This window comes from Varanus komodoensis, unplaced genomic scaffold, assembly GCF_004798865.1.
Source record: "Varanus komodoensis strain SLA01 unplaced genomic scaffold, ASM479886v1 scaffold3, whole genome shotgun sequence".
Classification (NCBI taxonomy): domain Eukaryota; kingdom Metazoa; phylum Chordata; class Lepidosauria; order Squamata; family Varanidae; genus Varanus; species Varanus komodoensis.
In genome coordinates this window covers 51,081,649-51,098,807 of record NW_025335761.1, presented here as the reverse complement: position 1 = coordinate 51,098,807, position 17,159 = coordinate 51,081,649, and the positions used below count along the sequence as shown (strand labels likewise).

At 40.3% G+C, this 17,159-nt stretch overlaps 1 protein-coding gene across 7 annotated transcripts in view; it reads right to left on the bottom strand.

Moving 5' to 3' along the window:
• The window catches only part of EML1 (EMAP like 1), a 164,662-nt gene that overhangs the window by 70,224 nt on the left and 77,279 nt on the right, over positions 1–17,159 (bottom strand). For 4 of the 7 annotated variants that reach the window (XM_044435700.1, XM_044435705.1, XM_044435703.1 and 1 more), the window contains exon 1: positions 16,811–16,914. The exons of 2 other annotated variants lie outside the window; for them this stretch is intronic. In XM_044435700.1, the coding sequence (XP_044291635.1) occupies positions 16,811–16,880 (70 nt within the window). In that variant the 5' untranslated portion in view covers positions 16,881–16,914. Of the gene's footprint in view, positions 1–10,901; positions 10,991–16,810; positions 16,915–17,159 lie in introns of those variants that run through there. One more of the 7 variants, XM_044435701.1, reaches the window with a different exon arrangement.

The following is a 17,159-nucleotide window of genomic DNA, read 5'->3' as shown; positions in this document are numbered from 1 at the left end:
ACCAGGTTGGAGAAGACTGGGCTAGACAAAATAGGATATTGGTCATTCCAACTTCTGCATTACAGACTGAAAGCATGAGCTCTTAACACTTAGCTGATCAGTGAACCCCATTTGTTCCCAGAGAGCGCTCTGTGTAAATGGGAATGCACATCACACCACTCTTTCCCCACTAATTAATCCATAATCGCCATGGAAAGATTTCTCATGACAGTCTTCAAGACAATACAGGGTGATTAATCCATTCCCACAGTACCTTCCACTGCTTCCTGTTACGGAACTGAGCAGATGCATCATATATAAGGGACTAATGAAGAACATGCTTTATACAAATAAACATAGTTAATATACAGTGACTTTCAGAAGTATTAGCTGCCATTTGACTTTGCCACATCTTGCTGTGTTCCAGCCTGGAACTGAAACAGATCTAATTAGCAGTTACCACTTGTTGTACACAAGTTACTCAAAACTAAGAAGGTGCAAAACATTCTTTATTGTGGGCTGAAACACAGGAACAGAACAAGTCAGAAGAGGTCTCCCAGGCCATCTAGTCTGACCCCTGGCTTCGCTCATGAAAGTTAAGTGAACAAAAACAAGCTGGCACTTATTGGTTGCATATACGGCAAGGGGCCCATATCCATGTGGATTGGTTCCAAGCCCCCCGGCAGATGCCTGAAACCATGGATAACTGCGAACAGTATATTATATATGCTATATATATAATATTTGGAAGCAGCTCATTAAGTTTATTTCGTAGCTTGTAGCTTGTCACCTGTGGGCACCCACTTGCTGCTCACCACCTACAGCTGCCATCCCCCCACCCTGTCGTTTGCTGCTCAGCACCCTTGAGCGGGCTTGGTGCTCTCAAATATCTGACACTGACCATATGTGGTTACTCCACTAAGCAAGTCTGCCCACCTCTCTCTCTCTCTCTCTGTGTAATATATAGCAATACATTTCTTTTTTCACAATTTCATTCATTCTTACCTCAGCAATCAATTCTTTTCTTTCCCTATTAAAGAAAGAATTGTCTCTTACACTAAGCACTTTATGACTTCTCTTTCAGCCGAGGTCAACTGCAAATGTGGTACCTGAGCCAGTGGGGGTACTGCTGTATATTTACCCCCTTTGCTGTGACTTGCCTAAACAAGTTCTGGTGTAAGTCACTACCTCCAGAGTCTCATACTGTGAGAAATTGAATGGAATTCATCCATGTGCAATGCCAGTGATATAAAAGACCTACACCTGTTTCTGGAAGGCCCCAGAGCTTGTTGGGAAGCATATTTGAACAGTGTCAGAAAAATGAAGGAGTTATCAAGTCAACTCTGGGATAAATCTGTTCAGAAGCACCAATCGGGGCTGGGTTATAAAAAATTCCAAACTATGTGCATCTCCTGGCGCACTGTTAATGTCATGGCCTGGTTTCTCACTCTCCCAATTCCTCCCCATTTCCCTTCCTAGCAGACCAGGAGTTAGTTCTTGCCCAGGGCAGGCGCTAATTCCAAACTGCATTTCCTTCCTGCATCAAAAGGAGGTGGCTCCATTCCCAGGGCAGTTAGTCTGGATGCTGGATATTAGTTAATTGGTCTGTTTGCTTGACTTGATGGAAGTTCACTTTCCAGCAGAACAGTGAACCTGAACATGCACCCAGTGACACTGGAGTGTTTTACAAACCTGGATGTCTTGGAATGGCTCAGTCACAGCCAAGATATCAGTCCTATTGAGAATCTGTGTCACAACTTGAAAGTTCTGTTCACCAGCGATCCACATCCAACCTGACAGAGCTGGAGCAGTTTTGCCAGGAGGAATCAGTAAACTGAAAGAGACTTACCCAAGATTTGCAGTTGTAATTGCTGCCAGAGGTGCTTCTAAGAAGTATTGAATTAGGGGCAGGAATACTTAGGCAACCAACTAGTGTTGGTTGGTTTTTATTTACTTAACCTTTGTGCTACAATTAAAATATTTTACACCTTCAACTGTGCTATTTTGTATACATTAAATGCTAACAGTGCCAATTAAATCCATTTCATTGCCAGGTTGCAGCATGACAGAATGTGGAAAAGTCAAAGAAAGGGGGTGAATAATTTCATGAGGCAATGCACAATGAAGAGAAACATGGTTTTCAGAGGAAGGTATTCAAGAAGTTGCATTTGCCAATACTGTTCTTTCAAAAATGCAGTTTAATTTTAATTGTAGTAAGTACATGAGAGAGTGAAAACTTTCTAAATAGCCCTTATATGAATAAGCTGTGTTTAATATTATGAAACACAGTTAAACCTGCTAAATATCTACAGTGCTCCAAATTGGCTGAAATTTCAGACATGACCCAAATGGGACAAAGAGCAGAAACAGATACAAAGGAAAGTATATTATGCCATCCATGGGGATCCATGCTTGTTAGGAAAGCTAACATCAACTAGGCACAGCTTGCTACAAGGCCCATCCTATCATGGTATGTGCCATTTGAAGTCAGTACATTTCCCAGTGAAAGTGGTCAGACACAAAGAACCATAAGAATAAAATGGTTCTTTCTAAACAACAGTACCTGGTGGATTTATCAGCTAGGGAATGTCTCCTAATCAAGTTTTTGGCACCTGTTTTTTTTCTCCATACTGTCATAAAATGTACTGGAGTTTAGTACAACAGACAGCACCTGACATTAAAGTCCACTCACATGATTAACTGGCTTCAAGAAAAAGAAGGATGAGGTTTGCTAGAATTAGAATTCTAATTCACTGTACCTAGTTTCAGTTTTAGGTGGCATTGTGGTACAGCAGAATAGCACAAGAATACAAGTAGAAACAATGCCTCTGTTTTCACAATTAAATGGTGCAGTTTTCCTTTAAAATTAAAAAAAAATCTAAGGCAATGGAGGGCCATGTTATCTAATGAACCTGACAACCACTGAGAGTATGGAACATCAAGGGTTGATATTTGACTAATACATTTTTTAAAGGAAAGCTGTTACGATGTAACTGTTTTATTGGAGTTTCCACTTTGTGCTAATAACAGTTTGTTATCTGTTTCTAGTTTTATTAATATATTTTATCATGTAGTAGTTTTATTTTACTTTACCTTATTGTAAGCTGCCCTAGAGGCATTTTGTGGAATTGAAGAGCAAATTATAAATGTAAGCAATAAACAAACACAGAAGTCCTAGGCCTAGGCTCTGGCAGTGGTTACTTGTAAACATTGGCTTGATACTTCCTTTTTGAATCCTCTGCTCATTGTTCAGAGATTTGGTCAGCAGAGCCAGCTGGGTCATGCAATTTTTCTTGGGAAGAGGCTGAAGCTCTCTAGAGGGATACATGACCCTAAATGAAGAGAATGGGGTACACATATACAGTGGTACCTTGGCTCACGAACTTAATCCATTCCACAACTCTGGTTATGACCCAAATTGGTTGTGACTCAAGTCAAATTTCCCCATAAGGTTCAATGTAAATAAGGCTAATCCGTTCTGTAACTATTTTTTTTAATCAGAAAATTTGAAGCAAAGTGACAAAGAACAACAAAGTAACAAAGTACTGTACAGTGGAGAACACTAACCTAGGTGGGGGAGGAGGAGATTATTGTTTTGAGGGAGAGTCCCCCTCCATAAGGACATTGGGGAGATCTCTTTCAGGGGTTTCCTCTCTTCTTTCTCTTAGCTGCAGGGTCAATTTTGGTGAAAAATCTGTCTATAATCACTTGTTTTTTCCTGCACTGCACTCCGGAAATGAAAGACCATGTTATTGTTCATCAGATTCAGCACTCTGTTCATTACATTTATGTTGGGGTGGTGCTTCTGAAAGAAACCCTGGCATGGGCACGCTCCTGCAGGAAAGACGGGTGCAATCTCGGCCATCTCCCCCCACCAACCAGCACAATCGTGGCCATCTCCCCATCTCCCCAAGTGGGGAGATGGCCAGGATCGCAGTTGCGTTTGTGCAGGGGAGACATGCATGATCACGGGTGTGCTCCTGCAGGAAAGACGGGCGCAGCACAGCACAGCTATGATCATGCATGTGTTCCCTGCACAAACGCGACTGCGATCGTGGCCATGTCCCCACTTGGATGGCGGGGTGGGGGGGGTGGAGATAGCTGCGATCATGGTCACCACCCAAAGCAGAGTTCGTGACCCAAGTCAAAATTTTCATGAAATTTTCGTTTGTGACCCAAGGTGTTCATGAGCCAAGGTACCACTGTAATTACTAGGGATATGGATCAAGCAACCGATTGACCATTGAGCTAAGATGATTCTATGATGCAATTAAAAACAAGAAATTGATACTTGAACAAGGACATCCCCAACTATGGAAGAATAAGTGTGGATTAATTAATGAATTGCTTTCTCAGTTATGGTGCCCCACTTGTGAAATCCCCTCCCCAAAATGGTTTGCTTGGGGCCTACAGTGCTATTTTTTTCAGTTCTACACAATTCTTTTTCTTTTGTCCTAGGCATTATAGAGATAGCATTTCTGATTTTTATGGCTTTTATTGATTCCTGGTGTGTGTACATTTGGTGTTTGTGCATTCACATAATGCATTTTATTTAAGTACCTGTTCTGTATATTTAACCATTTCGATGGCATTTTTAAAGTTGTATGCAGTGCTTCCACTTATTGGGCAGATCAAAAACACAATAAACAAACAAATGAAATATGAATGAATGAATCCAGCCTGTCTCACTGGTTTGAGTTAAGCAGAGCTCATATTTAGCAGATCAGGGCTTAGAAATTCATATGCATGGGTCACAATCCTGCTTCTACTGAGCTTATCATAACAAAGAATACCCACTGTTAAGAGTATTCAAAGAAGAAATTGCAGATTAATTCCTCAGAGGAACTAAGTGAACCAAGGCAAGCCCAACTTCACTGTAGCCAGGCAATAATGGTTTACTCGCCTCATCTATAAATCCTGTGGCCAGATCACCCTGTATAGGCATAAAATGGTATACACAGCAGAAGGGTGCTCCAAATTGGCAGAGACGCATGTGAGCATTAGCCTCATCAAGGAGCCCTGCTGAAATCTCAAGATACTACCTGAAGACTCGTTACTGGAGTAAAATGATAATAAATTCTGCACTTTACTACAGAATTAATCATTTTCCATTTTCTTGCATCCCTGTCATTCCTTTTAAGGACTGAGAAACTCTGTCCTTACCACATGGCAGCAAGAGGCAGAGAGAGTGAATTATGATATGCATCCTATTTTATGTTGCAGCTTTGGGAAGGGATAATTAATTATGAAGGGAAGCAAGAGTGTTTTAAAAACTCTCCCCAAGCACCACAGACCCAATCCTGTTTCAATTCACCAGCAGGTATTGTTAATAGTAAAGATAGATGTATGTCACATTAAACCACATATTTGTTAAGCGTAGGATGGCCTTCAGTCTGCCTGGACACAGTGTGTGCCAACATTTGGGGTGGACAAGTGAGTATATGGTAACATGGAAAGCATAAAGAGAATAACTCATAAATGGTGGTAATACTTAATTGAAGTCGGGGAAGATTTCTGAAGAATAATGAATACAATCCTATGCAAGTTTCAACAGAAAAAGCCCTTCTCTCTTAGCATGCCCCATTCAACCATTCTTCTGGGTCATGCTGGGAATTGTAGGACCCCACCCCCCACAGATGCATAACACTGCACCCTAAAGTAATTTTAAAAACTTAAGTGATTTTGTTGTTAGAACAGGTTGTGTTTAGTCATGTTTTCCTGCTATGGGAAAAACTAATATCCTATTCCCTTCATTCTGGTTGTTTAACAGACAATTGAAAAAATATAACTTAATAAATCAAAATATACCAACTACCATACTGCAATCTATTACCCCTAAACATAATTGCAAAACAAATTAATATAAACACTATTTCCTAGAGCTGATCATACATCAAATACAGAACTCTTTGCATTATTCACACATGCACCTAGAACAGGGATACACAACCTTTTCACTCATGAGGGTTACATATGGTGCTGGCTCAGGGCTTAGCAAACCCACATGTGTGCATGCATGCACAGAACAATCTTGATACAGATAAGACCTTCCTCCCTGCTTGGAGAAATGGAGAAAGTGCAAAATGCATGAGGACTGCTGGGAAATGGAATGGAAAGCCTTCTTTGCACCCCTTCCTGCAGTGATGCTTGTACAGATTACTTTTTCCTTACTGGGGGGAGAAGGGCACAATTAAGGCCTTGCAGGGCAAGACACAGTCGTTGAGCTGCAGATTGTACACCCTAAACTATAAATTACAGAGTGCAACAAGGACATGAAGAGATAAATGTATAACTAGGATTTAAATTATATTCACATAGCACTCACATTGAACAAGATTATTTCTGTATTTATTCAGGGACAAAATGTGAAACTACAACACTATGAATCCCACAGCCTAAAATGAAGGCATTCCTGCCTATCTGTTCAAAGGGCTGGGGTTAAGCTAATTTTCTCTCCAAACCAGTATATCCACATTTGACATATTTTAAACTTTCACACAGCTTCTGGAGAACTACCTTTTTTGTGAGCCTACCAAAGTGATCTAAAAAGAGAAAAAATGATAAGGTTACCATTTCCAGGATAGTTCCAGATTCAGGAGTTTGCACATTTGCTCAGCTAAATCAGGCCATCTAACACATGCAAGCCATACATGGCCCTGTCCTATGATGGTCACTACCAAATCTCTTTAAAATTAGAAAAAGGCAACACTGCTGAATTCTTCTGAAGTTGATAATGCTGGTGCTTATATAAGCTTGATTTTAGGCATTGCCCCTGCTCTAAGCAAGCTACAGTTGTAGTGGCAGTATAATGGAAAATGAATGCATATCTAATTGTTTTATAATCCCAGTGGCCAAATTGATAGTGATGAGGATCCAAAGTCCTTTTTAACTGATTAAGTCTCAGATAAAATATGCTGAGTGATGCTGGAAATAGTTTGCACGTTACACACAAATGTGTTGTTACGAAAATCTGACTTTCCTGAAAAATCAGCCTCAAGAGGAGAATTGGAAGCAGTGAAATGGCATAGAAGAACTGTCTGCTGCTTTTCTGTTCCAAATCCCCACAACCTTTCCAAACAATATCTGGAGCCCTTGGGGGAAGCAAAGCAGCTGGAGAAGCCCTTTGAAGCAGCCAAGACACCATCACCCCCACCCCACAGCTTCATTGCTTCTCTGTACTAAATCTCCTTCTGGAAATAGCTTTATCAAAGAAAGAATAGCCACTGCACATACCACACATTGCACATTCACATTAGAAGACTATGGATTAGCTGCATAGATACCACATGTCCATGTGCATGAAAGTTGACAAAATACAGACATACCTAATATAGAGAATGTTATAAGCAAATTCAACAGCTGAACCATTAATTAATACAAATGTTGCTGGGTGGCTTTTAAACAAATTTAATAAATAAATTGTGTACATCACCAAATTCTTTTCCCAGATAAAATAAAGTAACTTGAGCACAAACAATAGATTTTTTAAAAATTACCTAACATTTATGATACAACCATATTCATTCAGTAATACTTTAATTCAAGACAAGACATAAAAATAATACCTCCTGTCTGATTTAACTTATTGAAAGTTATCCAACAGACAATTCAAATTATCCCAATACAAGGTTTATTGTTCCTTATTCTAACTACAAAGTAAAATAGGAAGTTGCATGCACATTTAGCTTTGTAGCTTGTGTAGATGTTATACTGTCATCTCAAATCCCATCCCCTTCCCAGCTTCCCATGTGGGTTCCTTTTTCTATCATAATTATACAAATACAAATCAATGAATTCATTTGCTAACTTGCAAAAACAAGGTCACAGTAACTTTAATTCACTGATATAAAAGCACAGGCTGGTTGCTAGCTGCCAGTCTGGAAAATCCCTGTCACACCGGCCCCCACCACTGAATGAACTATTGCAATGGCATAGAATGCTAACTTTTTAGAGTAAATTGTGCGTGCTGTTGGTGGGAAGCTGTATCAAGTTGTGAATGAGGCTGAATTTCCCTTACTATGAACTTTCTTAAAGTACAGCATTGTTAAAAAAAATATTCAGAAGAGAACTTCAATATGTCTGATTATGTGGGAAACACCAGAGAGAAGGGCTTAATTTAGTACAAACTACAGTTTTACACATTTTTGCTATTGTAGTTTTGAATATTTCAAAGTCACATGTACCACCTAAACTACCACATTCCAACTCAGAAACCAAACCCAGCTCTTAAATCTCTATGCCAGTTCTCACTCTTAACCCAGGTTCTACATATCCCAGCAACACATAATCTCCTGACTGAAGTAATTAGACTCAATTATCAATTAGATAATTGGTGTCACTTCTCCATAATCCTAATCAGGTGCATAGACTGTATTTTGGGAAACCTTGAGTCCTGCCTCTTTAAGAAGCCTACTATCAGCAAGCCACATAAGACTGTTTACAACTCTCTTGTTAGTATCTCACTTAACACATGGATAAATTCATTTTATTAACAGTATTTGCATATTGCTGATAACAGATAAAGAAATACTGAATATGAAAATATGGGTAAATCTACTAATTTTTAATCTAAAGAGAGGATAAACTGTACTCTTACATTTTCCATGCACATTTCAAAGAGAAAACATAATATACTTAACACAAAATATAGAAATTCCAGCATGTAAACTACAATTAATATTTAAATAATGCCTGGACTACCAGACAAAAATGCAGTTTCCTTGTGAACATCCTATGCTTTTATTTACAATTCTGAATGTTGTTTTATTCATAAATGAAATGCTTATTTTCCGTAGTAGGTTCCCTAGCGAGGACTATATTAAATTCCCACACATGTTGATGTGTGATGTTTGCCTACAGCACTGACAACTAGAGTATATTTGTTTTTACAAAACTACAATGAACTCTGAATCTAATACAATCAATGTGTAGGAATGAGTTACATTAGTAAGATCATTCCACCACATGAGGTAGGATCATTGCATACATTGTTTCTGCAATGTTTTACATGCAGGAATTAATATCACTAGTGATAGAGGGTAAGTTTCTCTGCTCCCCAGAATTCAGTTAATTCATGCAGTATGAAAATGTGGGCTTTTGTTATGAGGATTGGAGATACAGAAAATATATACACAAAATGTACAAGTAAAATAGTCAAAGTCATGCAATTTAAAATTCTATGAATTTCAATGAGAAAGTTAAGAACTTATTTAATCCCTTTCATTAGAACCAACAGGACTTACTTCAGGTTCATCAGATATGTGGAATTCTATTCTTAGGGCCAAGCAGATGCAACATCAAACTCTTCAACTGAAGTTACACTTTTGGGTTTTTTTTTAAGTTAATAGTGGTTTTGTGGGGAGAGTGTGCAGCAAAAATCAACTGTCTTTTCCTCCATTATAGTGGCTTTCAATGGAGTGGGAGACAATATTTTTCAGAACTATGGTGAAGTGAAAATGGCAACCCTCACCTTGGCCCCAAGGAAAATTAGCATACTCCCATTTCAGCTCTAAACTATATAAATAAAGATACAGCTTCCAGGGCCATCAGGTTTAGTTTAGCCCTAATGTACAATGAGTTATTTATTTATTTAATTTCATTTCTATGCCACCCCATAACCTGAAGGTTCTCTGGGTGGCTTGCAATGCTAGTTCAGCATAAAAACATATATAAATTACCTCATAATAAAATATACTCACAGAGACCAATAAACACAACCAATAAATTAGCCGAAAGGAAGAAGAGTAGGCACCAGGTGATTCAAGGGGAGTGAATTCCATAGTCTGGGCACTATTGCTGATAATGACCTCCTCCTTGCCCTTTCCCCTTTGATCACACTAGGGGAGGACACTCTGAGAAGGACTTCAGAAGAGGATCTAAGTGGATGGGCTGGAATATAAAGAGAAAGGTGCTCCCTCAGGTACCCTGATCCCAAGCAGTTTAGGGCTTTATATGTCAAAGACAACACTTTGAATTGAGGCTGGATTGGAAGAGGGGGCCAATGCAGAAGCAGAGCAGAAACCAGTATAGTTGCTGTAAGAACGTATTTTACATTTTTACTAATGAAAGCTTTTCAACCAAAAACAAAATATATTTGACACTGTCTGCAAACAATCTGGCTGGCAGTGACAATAGACTCTTGTCATGTTTATACATCTTGGGTAATAAACCTCCCCACATAGGAAGGTGCTTACTTTGAACATCATCATTTGCTGATAAAGCTGAAAAGCAAGTTTAGTGAAACAAGTTTTGAGACAGGCATAATTATGTATTTCAGCCACATTCCACTACTTGAAGAAGCTGCTGAATCCCCACTGTACTAAATAATTCAAAAACACTGATGATTAACTGAATATATATTACTCAAAGTTAATGGCCTTGCAATCAAGAATCATTTTAAGTTACATTAGATTTAGGACATGTCTGCAAGCCAAAGCTCAAAATTATCTGAAATATTTTTTTTTTTCACAATACAACTCAAGCCATCATTGTCCTTGTTTTTTTTTTATTACCTACCTACTCAAGAGAAACCTGAGTGCAGAAATCCACTAACAATTTTTTCTTAAAGAATGTACCAGGACACAAGAACATTCATGTTTTATACCAGGATATCAAGGTGGACAGCAAAATGAAAAGCTTTATTAATGTTTTCATAATGTTTTAATATTATTTGTCCAGTTATAGTATTAGAATGACTTCCACAGGTTCAAAGTATCTGCAGAATTGCACAGAAATGTCGACTGATGGTGTAAATGTGCATGCATGCCCCTTACATAGTTTGCCTCTATTATGCCACTGATTTATACCTTCTTGTCATTCATGACATCATCATCTACTATCCTGACTATACTGGCATGTTCCTGGCCTTTTCTTCCATATGTGGGTTTTGACTTCTCAAAGAAACAAGGGGTTCAGCTACTCACTGTGGGCTATCAGGACTCTGGCACCTGAACCAGTCCCCACTTGGCTGGAGGCTGACATGCTTTTGTGAGCTAAAATCAGGCCTCAGACCTTTCAGCATAGAAAGAAAGAACAAGTATAACATCAGTACTAGGACTGGCAGACATTATGAAAGCAGTGGACTGATCTGACCTGCTATAAGTTCTAGGTGCTTAGATTTCTATCCTTACTTGGTCAGCAGCAGAGTGAGAACCTATTGTTCTTCAGGGTCAAGCTGTTTCCTGCTTTTCCAGCTTTGCCATGGCCTGCAAGTCTAGATTCAATTATGGCTATTTAGTTTTATTTCTATATCCCCAATGGTAGGGTGGTCATGTATCTTACTTCACCAAGAACACTTCGTTTGAAAGTGTCTTGTCTGAACAACTGTCTGATCCAAATACAGTTTAAAAATAAAGAATCATATGCAAAAAGAAGCCATCTGTCCACAGTTAACATTTGGACAGCAGACAGAGTAAATCTAAGTCACTGTCTTCCCTAAAAGAGTAAGATGTACTCAATTTTCAACTCTGGATCTACATATATGTATTACAATATGCTGGATTTTATGGAAATCATGTCCATTTGTCCTCTTTTACAGTCATGACTTTCTTTTCCTTTTTGGTAATGTGTAAGTAGTCACCATAATCTGCAATCCATTCAGTCCCTGACTCTTTCTCGCTTTCCTGCTCTCCATAATTACATTTATAGAATCATAGAATAGTAGAGTTGGAAAGGGCCACAAAGGCCAGTGGGACCAATCCCCTGCTGCTGCAGGAAATTTGTCCTCTCCAGCATTTGCCCTTCATTAATACTGCCAGCAGATGACAGCCCAGAGCCAGTTGCATATTCAAGTGAAACTAAGCATTCATGTGTCACAGCATTCCAGTGCTTAAACATACCAATGCTTCCTTCCTTTCTTTCTTGAACACCTGCCCTAAAGAAGGAGGATTGCCTATTTACAATGTAATATGATAATGGGAGAGAGAAAAAATCAATCTGAAACACCAAGTTCTGGATTGCAACAACACCCTTACAGCAAAGTACAGTCCCTTGAAAGACTACTAGGAAAAGTAAGGAGAAGACAAGACCCTCCTTGAGCTATACCATCACCCATTGGTAATGCCTTCTCTGCTCGGATGAGGACAAGTTAACAAAAACATTTCTAGCATCTCCATTTCTGATTAGATCACCTTTCTTTACTGGAAATTGTGTGAGAATACTAAACAGCAAAAGAAGCAAAAGCAGCAGGCAAGAAAAAAATGTTTGGAAACCACTAAAAGCCAGCATCTGAAGGGCTGCTGAATATGCCAAGATTTGACTCATGCTGACCCAGTGTTTCATTTGATTTAGCCTTGCCCTTATAAGAGCCAAATAGAAGGCTAACATGGGGATGCAATTATGCCATTAACATTATCTTCATATACAGAATAAGACAACTTCATTTTCAGAATTTTTTATCTGATGACACAAAGGAAACTGCCTTACACCAAGCCATAGCATTGGCTCATACAGTGCAATGTTATCTGAAATGACTGGCAGCCATTCCCTAGGGTTTCAGGAAGGGTTTTTTTTTCCCCAGCTCTATCTAGAGATGCCAGGGACTGAACCTAGGACCTTTTGCATACAAAGCACCTCATCAGCCTAATTTGACAGTGTTCTATTGGAATCATAAGAGGAAAAAATAAAGACTTCCATCAGAAATCTTAAAAATAAGACATACTTTTTTGTAGGCCTTGCTGACGGATTACAGCTAACAACATTAAATCCCTCCAAATTAAAGCTAACAACATTAATTATCATTAAATAATTAAATATTAATTATTCAAATTAAGCCTCTTACTGTAATCACCTGGAACCTACTAATCTGAACTAGGGAGGAGCCTCAGAATGAGCACATACATATTTTACATACACAGGCCCTAGATTCAATGCAGGGTCAGCTAGACATCAAAAGATACCTCAGGCAAGGATTAGTGTATTGAACATTTGAATACTTGACTTTGTATTACATTTGTAGCCCGTGTTCATGATTTGGACATATAACATATATACATGATTGAGCTCTGCTTTATAAATTGAGACACTTGCACCATGGGATTTTATCATACACATTCACAGACTTACACATACTATTTCTTGAAGAGCCCTGATGATAAATTTTATCATGCATTCAAAACACAAATGTTGACTCATACTAGTCAGAACTGTCAATTTTATAAACATATTCTTTTGTACTACTTGTTTCAGCTCTTATGTGATTAGCTAAACAGGTAGTCTTGAAGCTGCCAGAGTCCCCAAGCCCAGCACCCCAAGCAATTGCCACAAGAGCCGGTCATAAATTTGTTACTGCTCTCTGGCATATTTGGACAACAAGGTGATGGGGCAGATGGCCTCCCAGAAATTCACCTACATCTCTATCTATCCAACTGATCATCCTCTCAGACATAATGAACTCGGTTTAATCAACCACAGTTCACTGAAGAAAGGATGAGCCTTTTGACCATATGCTCAGCCCTCCTCATTCCAGTCAGAAAGGAAGCCAATATGGGAGGTCATCTGGAGTTTTGAGGCTTGGTTTCATCACTATTGTCATGTTCCACAGCTCTATTTGCCAAAGAGGTTGTAAAAGCGCTATGCCCGGAGACAGTAAGAGATTGGATGTGGGCTAGCAAGTTTAGGCTCAATTCAGATAAACCAGTAGTTTTGACAAGCCAATGAGGAATTTGAAATACATTTTGTTTTGGATGGGGCTGGGGCTGTACTCCATCTGAAAGCTTTTAGGGTTGCTTCTGAACCGAGATTGCTCTTGGAGGGCCAAGAGGAGTTGTAGCAAGGAGAGCTTTTGCCCATCTTCCGCTGGTACACCAGCTGTGTCTTCCTGGAAATCTGGACACAGTGATCCATATAGCCAGATCTACCTTTCATTTAGATTAGGAACTTCATCTAGATTGCTGTGACTCTGCCCTTGAAGAAAGTTCAGAAGCGGAAGTTGCTGTAAAATAAGACAGCCAGTGTCTGTTGTGTGCATTATGGATCACATAAACCTTGTCTCATACCAACTACACTGGTTTCTACTCTGCTTCTGGGTCCAATTCAAGGTGCTGGTTCTTACTGCTTAAGCCAGAGGTGCCAGCAATGCGTGTGGGCCACAGAGGGACATGGGCCACTGAGGGGGCAGGACGCGCACGCACACACGCGCACATGCATGCACACACAAAGTGGGGACGGGGAGGCGCACAGGGCAAGGTGCCAGCTTGCTCGCAAGGAGATCGTTTTCTCCAAGCGAGTCCAAAACAACCTCCTTGCCAGCAAGCTGAGCACCCGCAAGTGCAAAACCTCTGGGACGGGCCACTTGAATGGGCATGGCAGGCCAGATCCGGCCTGTGGGCCTTAGTATGAGGACCCATGGCTTAAGCCCTAAACAGTCTGAGGCCAGTAGAGTAGAAAAGCCATGCCCTCCTGTATAAGCCTGCCTGTAATGTACAAAACTTTCTCAAAGGCTCCGTTGTGCATCTCATTACCAAGAGAGGCTAGATAGGGGGGTACATGGGTCATCTCTGTAGCAGCATCTTAATTGTTGAATTCCTTCACAAAAGAGGTTTGGTTGTCTTTGCCTAGCTTTAGGCAGGCTGTGAAAATTGCATTGTTCCTCGCTGGCTACACTGCTTTTTCATTCTGCACTCTGGTTTATTTAAGGGTAGCTATGTTTTGGTTTTAAAATGGGTTTGGGGTGTGCGCGCGCGCGCGCGTGTGTGTTGCTTTGGGAATCCTTCTGACAGAAAGTCAATTCATAAATACTTTAATGAAATAAATACATGTATATGTTATCCTCTGCAGAGGCTCCATTCAAATTTGTTCTCTCTTTCCTAATTGTAAACAGCTCTCTTAATCTGATCTATAGTCACATCTTTTCACTTTCCTTTACATCATCCTTTATGCCTGGTTAGAATGCCTTTCCAGAGTTCCCACATAATTGTGAAGTAATTGCCTTCAAACCAGCTCTGTAACAAGTTATCTCTAATTTGTTTCCTCATGGGCCAGAATGTGTAAACCACTGTCATTCAATCTCCTTAGGGCAGTGGTTGTGAGTCCAGTTCTACAACATCTTATCATGCAAGCTAATCCTGTTGAAACCAAACACAGCAAGGTATGTGCTTCAATGAGAGAGGAGAGCAAGAAGCATGAATCCCTCATCAAAACCACCAACTGACTAATGTACTTCATGAAGTTTGCTGTTATTTTAAAAGTTTCCACATGCCCTGATAAAATGCAGACAATTTGATTCTCAAATATTAACACAGTCTATTATCATCAATAATTATAAAACATCTAATATTTTAGTCAGCAATGAAGATGTCATTATCATTATACAGAGGACAGTCTTGTGAATAGTACAAGCCATGATTTAAATAATCCCATGTTTCATTTGTGATTTAGGAGAACTGCTATGTCAGTTTTCTAGCTCTAAAAAAATGCAGCAACTAAATAATGTACAATACAAATCAGCATTTCACATGTTCTCTTGTACCTTCAACAAGAAAGTACACAGTAATTTCTCAACTCTGTTCTAAATATCAAGGTATATGCTGTAATTAATACATTTATCATTTTACTAAGCAAAACCCCCAAACACTCATCACCATTATAAAGTTTTCTCAACAACGAAATCCTATACGTGCTGTTTTATCAGAAGTTAATGCTTTTAAATTATCTTAGGCTTACTCCCAAGTGAGCATATACAGGATTGTATCCTAAGAAAATCTTATTAGGATGGGTACAATCACCTCAAATGTCTTTAAACAAATCCTCTTGATTTTTTTTTTAGCCATCCAAACTTTATTGTACACCTAGCTACCTATTTCTCTCATGGAACTCTTTTCCTTTAAAATTCTTATTGCCAAAGTTTGCTGCAAATTAAGCTGCACTTTGTCATGTCAGCTTCCAAGCATCATCTGATTTAATATAAGCCTAAAGAAACATGCCAGAAACTACAGAATTTGGGGACATACTTTTTTCAAACTCAGCACTGACTTTTGTTTAAATATAGCCTCACGAGATACCATAAATCTTTCACGCTGAGCTATATTTGAAACAAATTGAACCTATTACCAGAATTACACAACACATGGATGATTCATATTAAAAAGAAATTACCATCCACAAACACACATTCCTTAAAACTTGGAAGGCTTTCGTCACTCATTCAAAGCCTAAGCCTGTAAAACTAGAAAATATGTCAACCGCACAAGCCTTTTTACCCCACTTAGTGGAGCTCTTTACAAGTTACACCCAGAGCGACAATCAGCTCCCCTCCCTCCAACGACACAAGGTGGGGAGAGTTTTCACTTTCTTTTCCACACTCTTTTCCTCCCAGTGAAACTTGCATTACACAGACGTCTGTGCATTTCTATAAACCAGGTCAAAAAATAAAAAAATAAAAAAGTTCTCCACAACAGACACGGGCATTTTCTCTCTCCCTCCTCCTACGCTTATAAATACGCGCAACTGGAACGGCCAACGTCAGGAGAAGCGGAGTGTTGCTGGTGGTACAGGAGCTTTTCCCGAGCTCCACAGTTTGTACGGCGGAGAGAGGATTCCCGGGAAAGCCTAGAAAAGGCCCTCTACTTCAGCCTAGTGAGATAATTGGGGCCGGGGTGGCCAGAAAGGTTTGGATGGGTACAGACTTCCCTTTCCAGCTTGCTCTGCACATCATCCACCTTTCTTGCCAAGAACTAGGCAGCAGCCGGCAGCCAAGACTTGCAAGGCTGCTGGAGCTTGCAATGTTTTGCCGGCCCCCGCCACAGCTCAGACATCTAGGACCACCCCCCCCAGCTCCCCAGGCAGCTCCCCCCAGCTCCCGTGCGTGAGGGAAACCCCACTTTCCTCTCCTTACCGTTGCAGAACTGCAGAAGAGAGGAGGTGTCATAGAGGCTGCTGTAACTGGAGAATCCGTCCTCCATCATTCTGGAGCCACTTCGCGCGCCCCGGCCTCCCCCTTGGGGTAGTCGCGCGCCCCTCCTCGGCCCCTCTCCCTTTTCTTCGGGGGGCCCCACACCCCCCCTCGGTTCCCCTCTCCCTGGGCGGGCGGGCGGGCGGGCGGACAGGCGTGCGCGCGCGTCCTCCTCTCCCGCCTGCTTTGCTTGCTCACTCCTCTCACCCACACACAGCAAGCACTGAGGAGCAGCCGAGGCGGCTGGGGCTGGGGCCGGCCTGCTGCCTGCCTCTGCCAGTTGCCATGGCAA